Source organism: Diabrotica virgifera, chromosome 1, assembly GCF_917563875.1.
Source record: "Diabrotica virgifera virgifera chromosome 1, PGI_DIABVI_V3a".
NCBI classification, from domain to species: Eukaryota; Metazoa; Arthropoda; class Insecta; order Coleoptera; family Chrysomelidae; genus Diabrotica; species Diabrotica virgifera.
Window position 1 is genome coordinate 155,780,032 of NC_065443.1, and position 19,609 is coordinate 155,799,640.

The 19,609-nt window shown below is 31.8% G+C and overlaps 1 protein-coding gene across 3 annotated transcripts in view; it reads right to left on the bottom strand.

Annotated features, from left to right (window-relative positions):
• LOC126878771 (monocarboxylate transporter 14-like) overlaps window positions 1-19,609 on the bottom strand; it is a 158,604-nt gene that overhangs the window by 105,188 nt on the left and 33,807 nt on the right. Inside the window, exon 1 of one of the 3 annotated variants that reach the window (XM_050641667.1) lies at window positions 12,511-12,528. The exons of the other annotated variants lie outside the window; for them this stretch is intronic. Within the exon in view, the coding sequence (XP_050497624.1) occupies window positions 12,511-12,513 (3 nt within the window). The 5' untranslated portion in view covers window positions 12,514-12,528. Of the gene's footprint in view, window positions 1-12,510; window positions 12,529-19,609 lie in introns of those variants that run through there. 3 annotated transcript variants of the gene reach the window in all.

A 19,609-nucleotide genomic window follows, 5' to 3' on the forward strand; every position in this document is an offset into this window, starting at 1 on the left:
CATATTTAATGTATGTAACTGAACAAACATCTTACTTTTTTGCAAGTAATACTTTTTATTTTAGCCCGTAATTCAGAAACCCCGTAAGTACAGCGACAAAATCTCTTGATTTTGACCACGAAAAGAACACCACGAAAAATGATGTTCGGTATACTTGTGGGGTTTCTGAAATATGTGATTCAAATGTAAAATGTTTAAAGATAGAGAGATAAAGAAGGTGTAACTTATAACAGGTTGCAAAACTTAAATGGGGCTTCGCCGGTCACACTCTGCGGCAAAAAGATGAAAGATGGAATAAGCGAATTCTACACTGGCGACCATGGGAACAGAAAAGAAAAAGAGGAAGACCACAGATAAGATAGACGGACGACCTTAGAGAACGGTAGGAAAGAACTAGATGCAGATCGCCCAGAATAGACACAAATGGAGATTAACAGGCGAGGCCTATGCCCAGGAATGGGCGTTTAAGACTGATTAGATAGATAGAGATAACTTATAGCCCTGCAGTAAAAGAATATGGCTTTATTGGATATAAAAATAAACAGAAAAATCAAAATCGTGAACAAAAGAAACTCAAGATGAAGTGAAAAGAAAAAAATTGGCTTAGAAAAAACATAATATCACGAAAAGCCAATACGATAAAGGACACACCATAAAAGTGCGAAATATTTTAAAATTAAAATAAAAAGAGCCAAAAAAAGAGGATGGTTAGGATTCAGAAATGATATAAACGAAAAATGCATAACGCACAACAGACAGTTCATTTCTGTTTAGAATAAGATACTGAGACTTAAGAATAGAGGCAAGAGAGGCACAGATTATAACAGACGAAATTTAACAAACATTGAAGCATAACTTAAGAAAAAAGCGACGAATACGACTAAACACCTGAAGAGGTAAACAAGGAATAAGTAGAAAATGCGTTAAAGCTGGAAAGGCCACCGTGATAATGAGACTGAAATGGTAACGTGGCTGAAACACACGCAAACTCAATACACACCACACTACACTCCCTAGACATTACTCCCCTAAGTTAGTGATAAACCGCATTCATATAAACCCAAAAACAAACACAAAAGTGCAACAAGGATATTGACTTCGTCCATTCTGATCTACTTACTATGTAGACCAGGCGTCGGCAACCTTTTTGGGCCATTTTCAAAATAAATTATTTTGTGCGGGCCGCACATTCAAATATAACTTAAATCGTGTTTTCAGATCATATATAAGTCTAAATATTAATAAAAATAAATATAGAAAAAATTTATTTTTTACTGACATGCTATTATAATAACAATAATGTCAGACAAAAAAATTTTTACAAATCTTAAAAGGAAAAACAAGAGAATAGAATTTCAATTTCATATCGCACCTCCGCTCAAATAGTGTCACAACTCGAAAAAATGTAAAAACGTTTTTATTGCACTCACTACTACTATGGCACTACAAAAACTATTTTATTAAAACAGTTTAATAGACGTACAAAATCTTATCTTAAAAAGTGTTAAGTTTATAGTTCAAGTATTTGTCCTTAGATCAAACTAGAGTCATTGCATGATTAACCAAAATCAACGGTGCACCGAACATAAACAGTGTCACATATCGACTTGTGCAAGGCATTTGCCCTATAAGATGTGTATAAAGCGTCGTTTGTCGAGTTAAGACAGTATATGTGAAAGATGAAGTTTTCAATCCTAATAGCATTATTAATAATATTTAAAAATATTAAAAATATTACTAAAAGATTTTTAAATTGAAAACTTATTAGTCCATTTCCTTGGTAACACCTCCAAGGCTTCTAAAATTTGCAAGCCATATGGATGCTGAAGCGAAGAAGACAAGAGGGATTTCAAAAACTTACAATTCACGACCCCGTCTGTTCAGCTGGTAAATTCCAACAGAAAATGGACCTAGTTACTCAAAGGAGTAAAGACCAATATAAAAATAAAACAAAAATTTTATTTTTAATTCAGTTGCAATGCGAAGGCAAAACAATCTTATTTTTCAATTAGAATACGGAGCGCAGTCCAGCCCTCTGAATCTCGATTTTCGACTCTAATTGGAGTCTCATCGGAGAGAGCGTAGACTTGTTCTAACCACAGTATATGTGGTTACTTTATTCAAAACAATCTGCGTATGTGCTCAAGAAAGTGACACATTTATCATTTATTTGTCTTTCTTTTTGCAGTACTTTTTATTTAATGTTGTTACTTGTATTTACAGTTACATCGTTAATAAAAAAAAAATTAAAAAAATCTAACACATTTGTCAAAGAAAAGCGTGGCGCGTCTTCATCGAATAAACGGTTTTCGCACCACGCTTTTCTTTAACGAAATTGTTAGATTTTTTCAATTTTTAAAATTTTTTGCTTTTTAGTTGATTTTTTATATTTAATTTTAGTCACTCGTAACTAAAGAAAAGCGTTTCTTAAAAATATTTTTTTGATATTTTTTTTATTTTTTACTTTTTAGTCTTACATTTTTCAAACATTAAAATATATCGTCATGTTTATTAAAATATGTATAAAACATATGTACAAACATGAAAAGTAGTCGGAATCAGCAAAAAAATTGAAACTTTATTGTTTATTTATTAAGCATAACCTAAATATTTAACGTAAATAGCGAAATTATCACATAGTTCTTAGCTACAATCCGTAAAAGTTTCCAGTTTCTAAATTGTAAAAAACAAGAGAATTAGGGCATTTTCCATTAAAATCGTGTTTTTTTATTTAAACAATTAATAAACATAAAACAACCTTTTTATTGACTATTCGTGTATTGTTCCCGCGAATTCATATGTCTGCAAATTTTCATTCATTTGCATTGAAGAAAAGTCAGTCAAATTAACGTCTAAAGATTTGATGCAAACTATTGAAGTAAAGAAAAGCGTTTAAAAAATATAAGTTTGTTAACCAGATAATAATAATGATATATTCTGTACTGCCACTTTTGATAAATAATATTTTGTAAATTTTTCGTTATTTTATCTATAGGTATAATGTCACAACTCAAAAAAATATTTTGTTACTACTTTTTAAATATACTATTTTGTAGAGCTTCAAAAACCTTTGTAACTGACCAAATAAGTTATTATACTAATTTTAACAGTTTTTGAATTAAACCCGAAAAAGTTCTAGAACAAATTTTAAACGTCGTTTTGTAGATACTTTTCTTTTTTGACTTATGACACTGTTTTAGCGGAGGTCAATATAAAATATATCAAAATTAAGAAAAATAGTTTATCTTTCATTTTATTCTTCTTCTTCTTTAATTGCCGTCTCCTAATCGGATGTTGGATATCATCATCACTATCTTTACTCTATCCACCGCTGCTCTGAAGAGTTTTATTGAACTTCACTAAACCAGTCCCTTAAATTCTTCAACCATGACACTCTCCTTCTTCCTATACTCCTTCCTCCTCTTATCTTTCCCTGTATGATCAGTCTTATTAGTAGTTCATATCGTTGTCTCCTCATTACGTTTCCTAGATATTGTAATTTTCTTATTTTTATCGTGTTTATACTTTCGTATTGTTTGTTCATTTCTCGTAATACTTCCGTGTTAGTTTTTTTCTGTGTCCATGCTATTCTAAGCATCCTCCTGGAACATCACATTTCAAAAGACTGTAACTTAGTTATGTGTTCTTGCTTCAATGTCCAGCTTTCAAGTCCATATTGCAGTATTGAAAACACTTAGCATCTCAAAGCTCTTACTCTCAGTTCTAATCTAAGGTCGTTGTTGCAAATAATTGTTTTCATTTTTACAAATGCATTTCTATCCTAGCCCTAGCCTTTTTCCGTTGTTTGATCATTATTGTCTGAATTCCAGGTTCCTAGGTATTTGTATTTATCTACTCTTTCTGTCGGTACATTCTCCAAATGTATGTTATTTTATTCATTCAATAAAATTCAAAGCATTTTTTGTTTTTTTTTTCTAGAATATTGTTTGATAATTCATTAAGGTGATACAGTAGCGATCAACAGGTAGCCAAAACGCGTTCCAAGATTGCGGCTGTAATTTTGAATATTTTTTTGAGATATTTGGCACACGTATTCGTAATATAATAAAGAATGGCAGTACAGAGCCCAATTTAAAAAATATATTAATATGTGGAAATTACTCTGTAATTAAATATAATATTAAAAAAACGAGCCTGTACCACCATTAAGAAGAACAAAAAAATACACTTCCTTCAAATAAACTTTTTTATCGGAGGTCTAGATTTTGTGTCATTTTGGAACTACTAAAATTTTTTATTTCATTAGTAGTTCCAAAGTGACACAAAATCTAGGCATTGGATAAAAAAGTTTATTTGAAGAAAGTGTATTTTTTTGTTCTTCTTAATGGCGGAACAGGCTCGTTTTTTAATATTGTATTTAATTACAGAGTAATTTCCACATATTAATATATTTTTCAAATTGGGCTCTGTACCGCCATTCTTTATTATATTAAGAATAAGTGTGCCAAATATCTCGAAAAAATATTCAAAATTACAGCCGCAATCTTGGAACGCGTTTTTGCTACCTGTTTATCGCTACTGTTTCCTCTTAAGCCCTAACTGAAAATTTTCATCTGTCAGTTTTTGTCATCTGTCAAACCGAATAGCTAGGTAAAAGTAATAAATGTACTGCCAAGAATTTTAGGAAACCAACCGATAAATTTGGGTTAGAAACAAGGCCAATATGCCAAAAAAAATCCACATGACACTTCGGCAAAGCTGAATAAACTACAAACAAATAGAAAGATGTTTAAAGAAACAAGAAATAATATATGACGATATAATGATAATTATTATGAGTTCCATATATCAGTAATATACTGGATAAACACATATTAGATAATTGTAGAAGCTCATTTAGTTTGATCAATTTTTGAAGTTATACTTCTTTACGCGCGAATGAGGGTGAATTTTTATATGTTAAAACCTATGATCCGGGCTCATGCGCATTGTAACTTTGTTCTGATTGGATGTTCAAATGGCATGTCAAAAATTATCCAATATGGCAGCTGTACCACAGCTGTGATTTGGACGGTTTGGTTATGTATGGATGTTGCGTTTTAAAATTTATGGGACAAGAAACAACAAACAAAAGTTAGTTAATAGTTATAGTGCCTTTTTAAATAGTTTTCATATTATATTTTTGGACTTATTAACATAGAAGAGATGCCTATTGCATGCCATTGTGGCATGCAAGCCCATCTACATCATAGTGTGAGTGCGATTTTCAATCACAAACATCAATCAACCGGGACGATCTACGAACTCACTTATTCAAAACTAAAGAATCGGACAGTCCATACTGGAGTCTTTTATTACTGGTAAGGTAAGCGTTTTAAAAATAGTTGATCAAATTTTGTTTAAACATAGCCACTTTACACGATGCAAGTAATTGCGAAATTTATTGCACAAGTTCTTGCAGCAAGAACTTCTGCAATAAGTTGCAACTAGCTTCCTGCAATAAAATGATTACAGGGTGCAAGTAATTGCATAAACTGACATGAAATAGACAGAATAAATTATAGGTTATGTTGTTTTTATAAATTAAATGTGATTTTTTGAGTAGAGTTATCAGATATGTATTAGATTAAAAATGTTAGATTATTGAGAAAATTATAATATGTATTATATATAACAAAATCAATTAATACCTAATGCTAGTATTACCTATAATACATTATTCATTTACAAAAGGAAACAAGTTGTTACAAAAGAAATAAAAATAGAAAATAGTTTCTTTAATCCTTATGTTGTATAAGTAAAGTTATCCACCAGAATTATCTGTGAAGCGTGAAATTGGTAAAAAGTTCCTATAGTTTCCTTAAAAATTGTTTAGTTTGAAATTTAGGCTGACAGAATGTCAAAACAAACAGTGTAGCCTTAAAAATTCTAAAGATATAACCAAATTGGCAGAAAAAATTGCATGAACATGTTCTATTTAGCTGCAATTTCTTGCAGCAAGAAGTTGCTGCAAGTGATTGCAGCTTTTCTGTTCAATTCTCGTGTGACACGATGCAATTTCTATTGCTGCAAGAAATTGCGCAATTAGTTGCATCGTGTAAAGTGGCTATCTCGTACATTCACATAACAATATTTTACATAAATCTATTAATTTTAGACGAACCTGCTTATTTAGAGGACGAAAATCATCCTGATCAAGTTCCATCACAGGAAATGGTACGCAAGCCTCAAAAAAGTGCGTAGGTAACATGATGTTGAAAGAATGGGGAGATTGGAAAAGAAGAAGTAAATTGAGAGTGAGTAAATCCAGTAAACACATTTATCTTATGCTTTTTCAAGTGGATATAACAACTAAAAAATAAATAATGAAGAATGTTGACAAATTTGTATAGAAATGACAAGTTTTTGAGTGATTTGAACAATTTTAAAAACAGTCTTCTCCTCTCCAGTATTATAATTATAACAGATTTAATATTTTGATTTTTTGTTAAAAATATTCTCAGCTGAGTACTGTGCGGTGGTAATAGACTGTCTCCTTCTATGCAATAAACCATCAGCTCATGTGATGCTTCAGCTACAATTTGCTTAATCCATATTTTATAAATTTTCCTCAGTTTTTCGCTCTCATGTATCACATTGTTGTTAGAATTAATGGTTCTGATTGAAGTCGAGTTGCAATGCCACTTTTTTTGAATAGCGTAGTTAACCATATATCTGTTATGTTTAAAGTATCCAAAAATATTTCTTACGAACTTGGTGTTAGTGCTCTGCTGACTGCAAGTTATATTCATATTTACCAGTTTCACGTGGACTCATTTAACTTTTCTCTATTATTTGAGAACATATAGGCCGTCCGCTATAACTTTTCCCATGCGGTACGATTAATTTTCAATCAAATTAATTTAAAACAGAAAGTGAAACGTACGCCGAAGTGTGTAGTATATAGTATAGTATACAGTATACAAAACATGGACCTTTAAATAAAGTTATTTATTTATAGGTCCATGATACAAAATGTATATACACATCGACGTTCGTTTCAATTTATGTTTTGACTTAATTTGATTGAAAATGAATCGTACCGCATGGGAAAAGTTATAGCGGCGGACTATATCTGCATAAGTATGCTCTGTCTACATAAATAAAAGTATGCACTCTGTTTAAAATGATCAGATATTGCTCAAAAATTATTAAATGAATTGAGTCATTCTTTTTTAGAAAATTTCGATTTACATTTAATGTTACATTTATCGTTACATCGAGGCCCCAATTCTCCCATTTACGTTAATTTTACAGTTTTTCTAGTGTATTCTTGGTCAGAGTTCCTCAGTTTCTTCAAAATATTAATTTTGGAAACACTTTGATCTCTTTGTCTCTTCTTTCCAAGATTTTCCTTCTTTGGAAATTTTTTCTTAGAAGACACATCTAATAATAAACTAATGCCTTTGATGCATGAAGGGGTTTCCGCTGTTGATGCTTCTTGAACATGTAATCCACTGTGAACATCAGGTACCTTATTTTTATCAGTGGAAGTTAGTTCACTCGTAAATTATATAGGTGTTACAATGTTTTTATAAAAATATTCATCAATTATAGAAATTAATAGTATTGGTAACATTGGTTAAAAAGTTTTTTCCAGAGAGTGATTCAAAATTTGCACTTATAATGAGGTTATTTTATTAAAAAACTTTATATTATTTATAGGTCTAGATCCCGCGTATGAAAAAAAAGTTGATTAATAGCAAGCTGAAAATTTGTTATTAGCTTAAGGGTGTCTAGTCGGACAAACATTGATATATGGGAACACTGGAACAGGGGAAGTCTTAACTGTGGAACAGGTTAAAAATTTGGAACGGTCAGACCACGAAAACGGCACATGTATTTTGTCCGACAGAACAGACTTAAACTCTCTGAACAGAGGTTAAACTCTCATGCAAAAATCAGACTGCTATTTATCACCAAATTGGCGTTTTAATGAGTGGAACATGTAGAATATGTCAAATGACAGGAATTATGACAGGTGATAAATAGCAGTCTGATTTTTGCATGAGAGTTTAATCTCTGTTCGGAGAGTTTATGTCTGTTCTGTCGGACAAAATAAATGTGCCATTTTCGTGTTCTGACCGTTCCAAATTTTTAACCTGTTCCACAATTAAAACTGCCCCTGTTACAGTGTTCCCATATATCAAAGTTTATCCGACTAGACACCCTTAAGCTATTAACAAATTTTCAGCCTGCTATTAATCAACTTTTTGAAGTTATACTTCTTTACCGGCGATAGAGGGTGATTTTTTTATATATTAAAACCTATCAGCCCGGCGCATGCGCATTATAACTTTGTTCTGATTGGATGTTCAAATGACATGTCAAAAATTATCCGATATGGCAGCTGTGGTTTGGAGGTAAAGGTAAAGGTAAACAAATGTATAATATATTAGTTTTATTGTTGTGAGGACAGAAACAAAAAAGTTTATAATATTGTAGTGACTTTTAAATAGTTTTTAAAAGCAACAGGTACGTAATAATTGTTAATGTATCATGGGTATAAACCTACCTATTTGATCTGCCAAAATACATAGTATGTAATACTTTTATTTATATAATTTGATTACCATCAAAATTTCTATCAATATTCACCTAATATATTGTTTTTTACTCTATGTTTTGTTGTATTTTTTTCAATTCTAAATCATAACAATTCAAAATTAAAATAATTTGATCAATTTTCAAAATATCACAAGTTTAATCCGTTTAGTTAGTCGATCTTCGTAAATAATGACACATAGTGTCTGTGGCTAAGCGGAGAAGGCGAATGAATTCCAATACCAACCGCTCTTATCAGCGCTGGTTCGAGTCCCAATAGAAACTTTCTTTTTTGTTTTTTTAATACATTTTATGATTGTAAGTATATTTATTATATAATTGTATTTTCAGAAAATACGTATTTAGTTAAAAAAATTTTCGACAATTAATGTTCAGACATCATTTGTGGCTTGTTTAATGTGTTTGTGTGTGTTTTATTCTTTTATTATTTTAATTTTTGGCACTGTTCTAATAAAAATCTTTGAGAAGTAGTAAGTATAAATTAGTTTAATATTTAAACAAAATATAAATAAAAAGTATATTAATTTCGTTTAAATCATATAATAGAAGTATAACTTCTTACGTGCGTACAAAGTACACACACATTCTTTTTTTTTCATACGCGGGATCCAGACCTATTAGGTACATAAGATAGAATAAAAGTTTTTAGATCAGAATGAAAGTTGTCCTTTATAGGTGTCATTTAAGCAATACTTAAAAAACATTATAAGTGGAGTTACAATGTTATTCATATCAGGTGTAGTTGTGATCTAAAATTTAAATTGGATTAAATTTTTTTGTAGGCTGAACAGATAAATCAAAAAGTTAACATAGAGGACAATGATGCATTAGCGACTGGCATATCATCTCATACGGACAATGCACCACAGGAGAGTTTTTTTTTATATTTGAACAATTGAGCTTCGCTTCAAAGAAAGTTGGACGCCTTGAAAAAAAATTGGAAACTCAGCGTTTGGACTTACGGAAGATATTGAAAATGCTATAAAGTAGTGATATCATACGGGATTTGTATATACTTTTGTAAATAATATATTGTATGATATTTTAAAAGAAAATAATGAGTACCACTAGTGTTACGACAAATGGCTAGTGATTTTAGTAAGTAATTTTGCCAATTTTATAAAATTGGCAAAAAAAAAATTTCTAAATAGTTAATAATTTTGCCAGATTTCGCAAAATTGGCCAAAAACAAAAAAAAATATCTACTAAAAACACTAGCCAGTTATGTCTGAGTTTAGCGAACCAATTATAACTCTGGTTAAATTAAGGTTAAGTTTACACTTTTGACTTGCCTACTGATTTAAAAATATTTTTGTCATCTTGTAAGTTGGAACCATAATATGGAAAACTTTTTTATTATTCATTTTACGAAAAATAGTTGTTCTGCATAAAAGGTTCTGCAATATCTAGAATCTATGATTCAACCATCAGATAGTAAATTTTATGGGTAATATACAGGGTATGTCAAAAAATATAAATTTCACTCAAGAGAAAAGTAGCTTTATTTTTACAATATTGAACATTGTTATTATGAAAATTTAATTGGAATTAGAACTATATTCTAATATGCAATTACATCCTTCTATTTGAAAAAGAAATTATTTTCTGTTATTTCAATTATGGTAACTTAATTGGTAACTTATGGTTATTAATTTTACGAAAGAAAAGTTATTCTTTATAGAATGTTCTGCATGATCTAAAACCTAAAATATAACCATCTTATATCAAATTTTATCAATTTTGTATGAGGTATATATAAAAAATGTTTTTTTATGAGACAAAGAAGTATAACTTCTTACGTGCGTACAGAAGTACACACACTCTTTTTTTAACTTCAGGAATATTTGAACATAATAATATAATGCCTCGCCATCATTTTATCAAGCACTTATCTTATTTGGAAAAAGATAAATAGGATCAAATAAATAAAAAAAGAAAAGAAAAATTAAATTGCAAAAGCGCGAAAAATGTACCTATATGTATGTCTACATGTACCGAAATATTTTATAAAACTGAAACTTAAAAATATATTCCTTCCTAAAACAACATGTACTTAATGAACCTTTTAGTCCATTCACTCACGGTAAAACATTGCAAAACCTCCAGGTTTTAAAGAACCGCTTGGATTGACATGAAATTTGGCATACACATAGTTAATATGTCACATAGAAATACATATGTCTCTATATACATAGAAAATAAGTGAAATTGTGCCGATAATGTGTGCTTTTACTCTGGGGGTGAAAAAACATAAGTTAAACATAAGACCGGAAATAAATAAACTGACTATTCTAAACATTTTTTTACTCTTTGAGATTTTTGGTATCACTAATAATTTTTAAGTTATTTAAAAAAAATGCATTTTTTCTTCAAAATTAAACAAATTACTTTAAAACCAATTTTTTTCAAAAATAACCACTTTGAACCAATGAAATTTATAAATCATATAAACAATACATAAGTAAAGTAACTTGTAAAGCGGTAACGATTAATTTCATTTGGGATGCTAATTAGGGGGTGATTTTCACGATTTACTTTTGATGCTATAAACTGCTTTTACAAAACCAATATAAAGATTTTTTTAAATACTTAAAAAATGTTGTGATGAGTTTTCCCCGAAAAGTGTTTCATTTTTTGGTTACTTTACGTTGAAATATTCGATTTGGAATTTGACGAATAAGAACCTACATTTCTTTAGCTACAAATCTGCCTCTACTGGGCATACAGACTTCATACATACATTTTTTTTCATTTTTTTGTAATGGTAGGGGAGCCCAAGCGGGAATTTTTGCAGTAACTCGAGCGCGTCAGATTATCATATGGGGAGAAACCTGGTACCCTGTAGATGTACCTCTACGATATATTGGCTCTAAACACAGGATTCGTTAAGGGGGGGCCGAAAAAAAATCTATCCTTAGAAAAACTCGAAATCGTCAGATTAAGATAAGGTAAGTTAAGTACATGCAAAACAGTGTATATTTCAAAAATCTGACGATTTGGGCGGGGCGTAAGGAAATGGGTGAGTCACAAAGTTTCACAAGAAAAAGCGAATATTTCGCGATATGAACGATAGATCTAAAAACTAAAAAATATGTGCTCAATATTTGTCAAAAATCTACCGAATGACCACAAAGACGACTCCCCACAAAGAGGGCTGGGGGGGGGGGGGGAAATTTAAAATTTTAAATATGAATCTCGCGATATTTCGCGAAATGAACATCAGATCGAAAAACTTAAAAATACACTTATTCAATATATTTGAAAAATCTATCGAATGGCACCAAACACGACCCCCCACGGAGGTGGGGTGGGGGTTACTTTAAAATTTTAAATAAGAGCCCCATTTTTTATTCTAGATTCGAATTCCTTACGTAAAAATAAGTAACTTTTATTTGAAACATTTTTACGAATTATGGATAAATGGCGCTATAGTCGGAAAAAACGATTGTTGGAAATGGAAAATTAAAAATGGAAAGTCTCCACTAAAATGGAAAACTTTACTTAACTTTTTTTGGTTTTAGAACCTACTCTTAACAACCCAATAGGTCCCCAAAGCGCTCTAGTGACTGCACATTTCGCATACTTTCCTCACCTACTATATAAGTCATTTAAGAATATTTTTTCGATAAAATACTTACTTTTTAACATTTGCGAAAAACCATATAAAAACGTGTTTTTTTTTCATTGAAAAAATGTATTCAGTCACAAATAACTCGAAAAGTATTGACCTTATATTTTTCACCCCGAGAAGGGGTAGTACTCATCCCAGGGCAAAAACACACATAAGCACAATATCACTTTTTTTCTTTGACATGTTAGCAATGTATATGCCAAATTTCATGTTAATCCAAGGGGTTCTTCAAATTTCAGAGCAAAAACCGCGAGTAAATGAACTCTTTTTCACTAAAAATCAAACACCAATGAAACAATTAACAATACACATACCATAAAAAACAATTATACGGCAAAAAACTGTTTGTTCTTTAGAAAGGGGTTCATAGAGGGAACCAATAATTTAAAATTTCAAAAAATAACCGTTCTATAAAAACTTATGAAACACGAACTGCTCGTATAACTTAAGTCACATCGAATACACTGATAAGAAATCAAATGACCTAGATAATTCCTTGAATGCAGATGTTTTTTTTTATTACGAAAATCCGATTGTTGTGTACGCAAATTTTAACAAATACTATTATCAGTATACGCATGTATAGTGAATAGTATAGTTACTTACACTGACACCCCGGTCACCCGTCATCATGGAGTTAGTATCGAATCGGAAACGATAGTGATACTGTTTTAAAAACGTGGACACGAAACAGTTTAGAGGTTAAAAAATATCAGCTTATATTAACAATAAATTTATTTTCATTTTTGACTGTCAATTAAGAGTAAGTAAATTAATTGATGCTTGTAGTTAGCATTCAATAAAAAAATTGGTGGTAACAAAAACATAATTTTTTACGATATAATTTAAATATTTCTGGACCTAAAAAAAGCATGAAATATGATAAAATAAAAAAAATAAGAAACCTACGGCTTCGTTTTGATTTAAATCTGTCTCCCTCCATCCTCCGATAGTACTATTTCTAGGTCTACCTGTTGTCAAGGAGGCTCTGAGGAACACAAATTTACACCAACACGACCGTAGTTTCTTGATATAAATTAAAACTATTTATATCGCAGTATAGTTAGAAAGCCCTCTAACGGGGAGTAAGTGAAATTAATTTCGACTGTTCCTCAGAGCTGTCTTCCTCAGAGCCTCCTTGACAACAGGTAGACCTAGAAATAGTACTATCGGAGGATGGAAAGAGACAGATTTAAATCTTAATTTTACTCTGTATTAGAGTACACAGACTCGTTTCATACGGGTTCTCTGAACCGCAAATTGGAATATTTTCCTAGCGGTGCCTTTTGGTATTGTCATACCTGGGTTAAACAGAGAACTTGAATCGAGTCGAAATTCATTTAAAATAAAAAAGTTAAAACCAATTACCAAATAGATTGTTGTTGGAATTAGTTTTCAGAAAGAATTGTTCTTAAAGAGATAAAAAATAAAAAAAAACATGAAATCCTTTATAAAAGGTATATTTGTTAAAATCCCTATACAGGGCTACATCATAAAACAAACAGAACTAGTTTTCAATCGTTTGACCGATAATCATCAGTGTTTCTTGAATCAAACATGCTAAAAACCCTTTAAAATTAATCCGTCATAGGAACATATAAAAAATATGTGATTTTACACATGGATGTATAAAATATCCAATGTTTCACGCTCGAGGTACCATTGAGCTAAATTTGACTTGTTCACATCATGGCTGTGTGGAAGCAAGTGAGGTTTTTTACCCTAATATTTTTACTTTGGTGGTTAGCATGTTTGGTTCAAGAAACACTGATGATGATCGGTCAAACGATTGAAAACTAGTTCTGTTTGTTTTATGATGTAGGCCTGTATGGGGATTTTAACAAATATACCTTTTATAAAGGATTTCATGTTTTTTTGTAATAAATGGTATACGGCCAACTACAGGAAATTTTTTTCCTCGTGGATTTTTTTAGATAAAAAATAATCAAATATATTTAAATGTCATTGGAGTATGCAATCCAGAGAATTACCATAAACTATTGATCTCGACGGAGAAAAAGAATAACACAAAGCGATTTTACTAAAAGTATGGTAATTAAGTACAAAAACGTCATGAAGAAATATAATTCTTCTTAGGGTGCCGCCATGTTCATAGGGAACGTCGGCAACTACTTTGTTTATGTATTCTTAAATTGATCTCGGTCTTGTGCTACGTGTAACAATAAATTGGTCTGTTGTGAAAACTATCCTTCTTCTTCTTACGGTGCCTATCCGTTTCGGATCTTATGTATGGCTATCCTAACTTTGCTTGCTGTTATTTGGAATAGTCCGGTTGCAGATGCAGATATGTATTGTACCACTTTCTCAGACTTTGAAGCCAATATATTTATTCTTCTTCTCCCTGCTAGTCCCTTTCCAAATAACTTGCCCTGAAGAATGAGTTGCAATAAGCCATATCTCTGTCCTCATAATATGGCCAAGATATTCTAATTTGCGCTCTCTGATTGTGTTAATAAACTCAACTCGAATTCCTTACCCATTCTACGTAGGACCTCAACATTAGTCACACGATCTACCCATGAAATTCTTAAGATGCGAGTGTAACTCTATATCTCGAAGACCTCGAGTTTTCTTAAAGAAGGTTCAGAAAGTGCCCAGGCCTCTACTCCGTATAATAATGTAGAAAATACATAGTATCTGATGATTAGAAATTTTGGTACCAAATGGTAAATCGTAACTTCCGAAAAGAGACTTCATCGTTACGAAAGCAGGTCTTGTTTCCTCTTCTTTGTTTTAGTTCAATAGACTGGCCCCATTGGCTGTTCATGTTGGTACCAAGATATGTGTAGCCGCCCACCATGTCAATTTTTTGTCGGTCAACCAAAAGCCACTGTCGCAAAATTCTCAACCAGAAAAGTTTCCTCCGCCCTATATATTTCTATCCTTTAATTTTCCCGTCGAGAATTAGCAGATGTAAACTCTTATCTTGGTCCTTCGATTATATGTCCAAGATGTTCTGATTTACGTCTTGATGTGCTCTTATTCTTCTATTCTATAGAATTATCCTACAATATAAAAACTAGTGTTGCCCAAAATCGGTCTTGGTCTTGCAGTCTTGGTCTTGTTCTTGCGTTTTCGCAAGACCAAGACCAAGACCGCCTAATTTTAGCCAAGACCAAGACTTACCGTGCAAGACTTGAGCAAGAACAAGACTAAGCCTGCGAGACTCTTGCGTCTTGCAGTTTGAACTAAGGGTCGTTTTAGGGAGTATATAAGTTCGGCTATATTCTTAGATACTCTATGAGAAACAAAAAAAATTGCAACAAAAATTTTGAAAATTGGACTTATGCACATTACGAACAATACCATAAACATACATAGCGAATCAAAATATCCATTAAAAACACACTCGACACATTTGACATGTACTCAGAGGTCATTATTATAATGTAAAAATATTTTTTTTTAGTACAATCTTTCTCAGCAGCCGACTTCTTTACTCTGAAATTAATTGTCCTGGTTTTGAGAATAGTCGTCTTCTCATCACATTCATATAACACCACATTCCTACGTTGCGACACCTACAGTAATATCGAATATCGTATCAAAACTGTTTAAAAATATGTCACCTTAGCACTTAGGTATATAAATTTACATAAATAATTTTTTCATTATACATTATTATAGTAAGACTATTATGAATTGTTTCTGCTGACTGTGTCCTGTGTTATGAGGTCACTGGGCTAAACAAAATTTGCCGAAACAGCGGGGCTATTATTTATAAATATCATAACCAGACAAAAGTATACAGGGTGGTGAATTGGAAAACGGGCCATAGGAAACTCAATGTAAAATTCTAAACTGTTGAATTCCTGCTTCCCTAATTATTTTACATCAAAAGTCATGGAAACTATTTGTAGAGAATTGAAATCTGTATTGAAAACAACTGTTAAACTTGTTCTACGATTAATAATTATTTAAAATTTTGTAAAAATATAATACATTTTTCAGAGTAATACGCCAAAGTTAGGCCACACACAGTGCAATAATGTTTTTAACAGTTGCGTTCGGTGACAATGAAAACAATTTGAACAGTAGAGGAGAAAAGTATTAATATTAAAGATGTTTTCTTCAGTCAGTAGTGTGCACACTGTCAGTTAAATAGTAACGTGGGGCCTAACTTGTACACACATACCTACTGTGGCAAATGTATTATATTTTCAAAATTTTGGAATGTGTTCAAATCATATAACAATTGTAACTTTTGTTTTTAATACAGATTTCAATCCTCTACAAATAACTTCTCATGGCTTTTGATGTAAAATAATTAGGGAAGCAGGAATTCAACACTTTAGAATTTTACATTGAGTTTCCTATGGCCCATTTTACGATTCACCACCCGGTAGAGATAATGCCGGCTATCCTGTAAAAATAATGCTGAAATATTATTTTAACGATATACACTTCTCCAAGAAATTAAAACACCACCCTAAAAACGGGTCATTTTTAATGTCTCAAATTTCCTAAACCTGTTGTCCAATTTAAGTGATTTTTTTTAATATTTCGTCTTATTCTTTATAAATATCGCAGTAATAATAGATATTGTTGCTAGACAGGTGCTATTGTCAGTGTATACCGGGTGTACCAATCAAACTGTGTTTTTACTCACTCTGTGGAATATTCTAGCATTATGCTAACTTATTATTCTAGCATGCAATAGCATACTGAAATTAAAGCCCAGCTGTAGCCTCATATTTTCTTAACATTATGTTTTTTTATTCATTCACTTATATTGGATAATAAAAAAGTTAGGTACTTTTTTAACTAGCCATATTTTTCATCAATACAGAAGGTTCTTAAATAAGTATGGCAAACTTTAATGGGTAATTCTGCACGAAAAAGTAATGACAGTTTGGTTCATAAACGTTTACTTTACAAATGCTTTGTTTTCCTTCCAAGTAGGGGGGGGGGTTGAAATTTTTCTTACAAACTGACGACTTATTTATTGCTCTAAAACCGGTTCAGATATGCAAATGAAATTTTGTGGGTTTTAAGCGGTAGTTTTAATTTTAGTTAGTTAGAACATAGGCAGGGATCACGTAGATCGTGGGTTCAAACCCCATCCGGTGTCAGTTGTTTAGATATTTATTAATTTGGCTAGTCTTTACTATGGCTATGATAGTCAAGCTTAAAATGTACCTGTCTGTTACGTTGTTCTAAGATATGCAATAGGCTAATGATCAACTGCGAGACTTGCAAGACTCTTGCTGCAAGACCAAGACCAAGACCAAGACCAAGACCGGGAGCGCAATACCAAGACCAAGACCAGGTGTACTGGCGCAAGACCAAGACCAAGACTGTTTAAGTCTCATCTTGGTCTTGCATTTGGGCAACACTAATAAAAGTCCTTTGGATTGTTTCTTTTTTCGATACTGTAGGGTTTGTCGAAAACAAACCTAGGTTTAATTGAGTCTCAGCCTGCCTGTAGCGCAACTCCTCGCCAGAAGCGACATTTCAATTGTCCCATTTCTACATTAAGGTTTGCACCCGCTGAAACCAGCGCAGCGCCACCACTTTGACATATATTATGTTCAGAAGGGTGATGCCAATGAGCAATTCCATTGAAGCACTTGGTGTTTTTTATATGCACCTGTTAAAATTAGGCAAGCCATTCGCTAAAAATATCTATGATTTAGTTTCTTGATCGCTGTTGCCTGTAGCAATTTTGGTGCCAAGCAATAACCACGTATTTAGCATTGGCCTAATGGCAGTATTGTAGATCCAGTCGATTACCCCTCGTCGACACTGCTCATAGGCAATAGAGCATATAATATTGCATATGAGCCGTCTCTATTGAATAAAGCAGTTTAGATTTAATTTGGCTGTTTAGTGTTTCTTCATTTGAACTGAAGATACATGGTTGTTCCATTACAGATTCTCATTAAAACATAGTATGTGGTATCTCAGACAATAAGTGTCTACTATCGATCGAGTTTTAATAACTGACTTTTTCAATATTCCCAGACATAATACCTATATTATTCGGGGAGATGACTTGCCAAATATAGTACTTGAGTCATAGCAGTTGGACCAAGACATATCCGAACACACGTGGAAAACCATTGCCAACCATCAGTGGATTCCTCATTTAACCAAGGGACTAGTAACTACATATGTATATTCTTGTGTTATGTTGATTGACATTATGTGGAAGGTAGTCCGATATCTTCGGAATTCCTAGAGAGCCACAAAACAAAGGAATGGAAATAGACATGAACTAGTCTGAAGTTGATTATGAATATGATAAATAGTCTGGAGTTGATTATGAGTACTATGAGAAATATGGGTCTACCCCAAAATCCCGACAGCCAAAATCCCGACAGCCAAAATCCCGACCGCCAAAATACCGACACGCCAGAATCCCGACAGGCCAAAATCCCGACACGCCAGAATCCCGACAGGTTTGATAAGTTCCTTTTTAACATATAATTACATTTATTTTTGGTTTTTTGTTTATGGCCATAAGAATTTACCATTTAATATGAACTAATTTTCTAAATAAAATTTCTAATATGGGTATATGAATTAAATTATTTTCTTTGTAAGTATAAATATAGTCCAATAATATAATATGTACCTATAATCAAATCCTGAATTCAAGTTTACTTTCATATAATAGATATTATCATGTCACTTACAACCTTCCATTCCAGTAAGTATAGCTTTTATATTATTATAAAATGGAGTGTTTAATGATTTTTTCTTTTAAAATACATAATAATTAGTAGGTACCCGTAGTTATTAGTAAGTAATTAATTTTTCAATTTCAATACCCTATAATATGATTTGGTATTGCATTTGAAAAGAAAACAATAAATATTCAAAATGTAGTGGTCGGGATTTTTGCTTATGCGAGGATTGTTGCATGTCGGGATTCTGGCGTGACGGGATTATGGCGTGTCGGTGTTTTGGCCGTCGGGATTTTGGCTGTCGGGATTTTGGCTGTTGGGATTTTAGGCTCCCCCGGAGAAATAGATTTAGTGAACATGTGAAAATTAATTAGGCAATACATCTTTCTGTGTTTATTGCATGCTTAAAAACCATTTAATCACGATAAACTGTCTCCACATAACACGCTGCATGTGTTGATTATCGAATTAGTTGGTATTATATTCTACACATAGATTAGTGATTTATTATCCTTTTATAATATTTTATGGTATACCTCTCAGTTGATAAAAAAGTTTTAAACAAATTTTTCACTCCAATGTCAAAATTGGGCAAATAAATAAACTTTTTGGAGGACGATGGTGTACAAACATAATCTAAAAGATTAAAATATAGATATTTAAAACAGGATTATTTTATTTGAACGGCTATAAATGAGTAATTGGTAATTATTCCATTTCCATCCAATCATCAATTAGAATGTCATAAAGATTAGTATGTGAT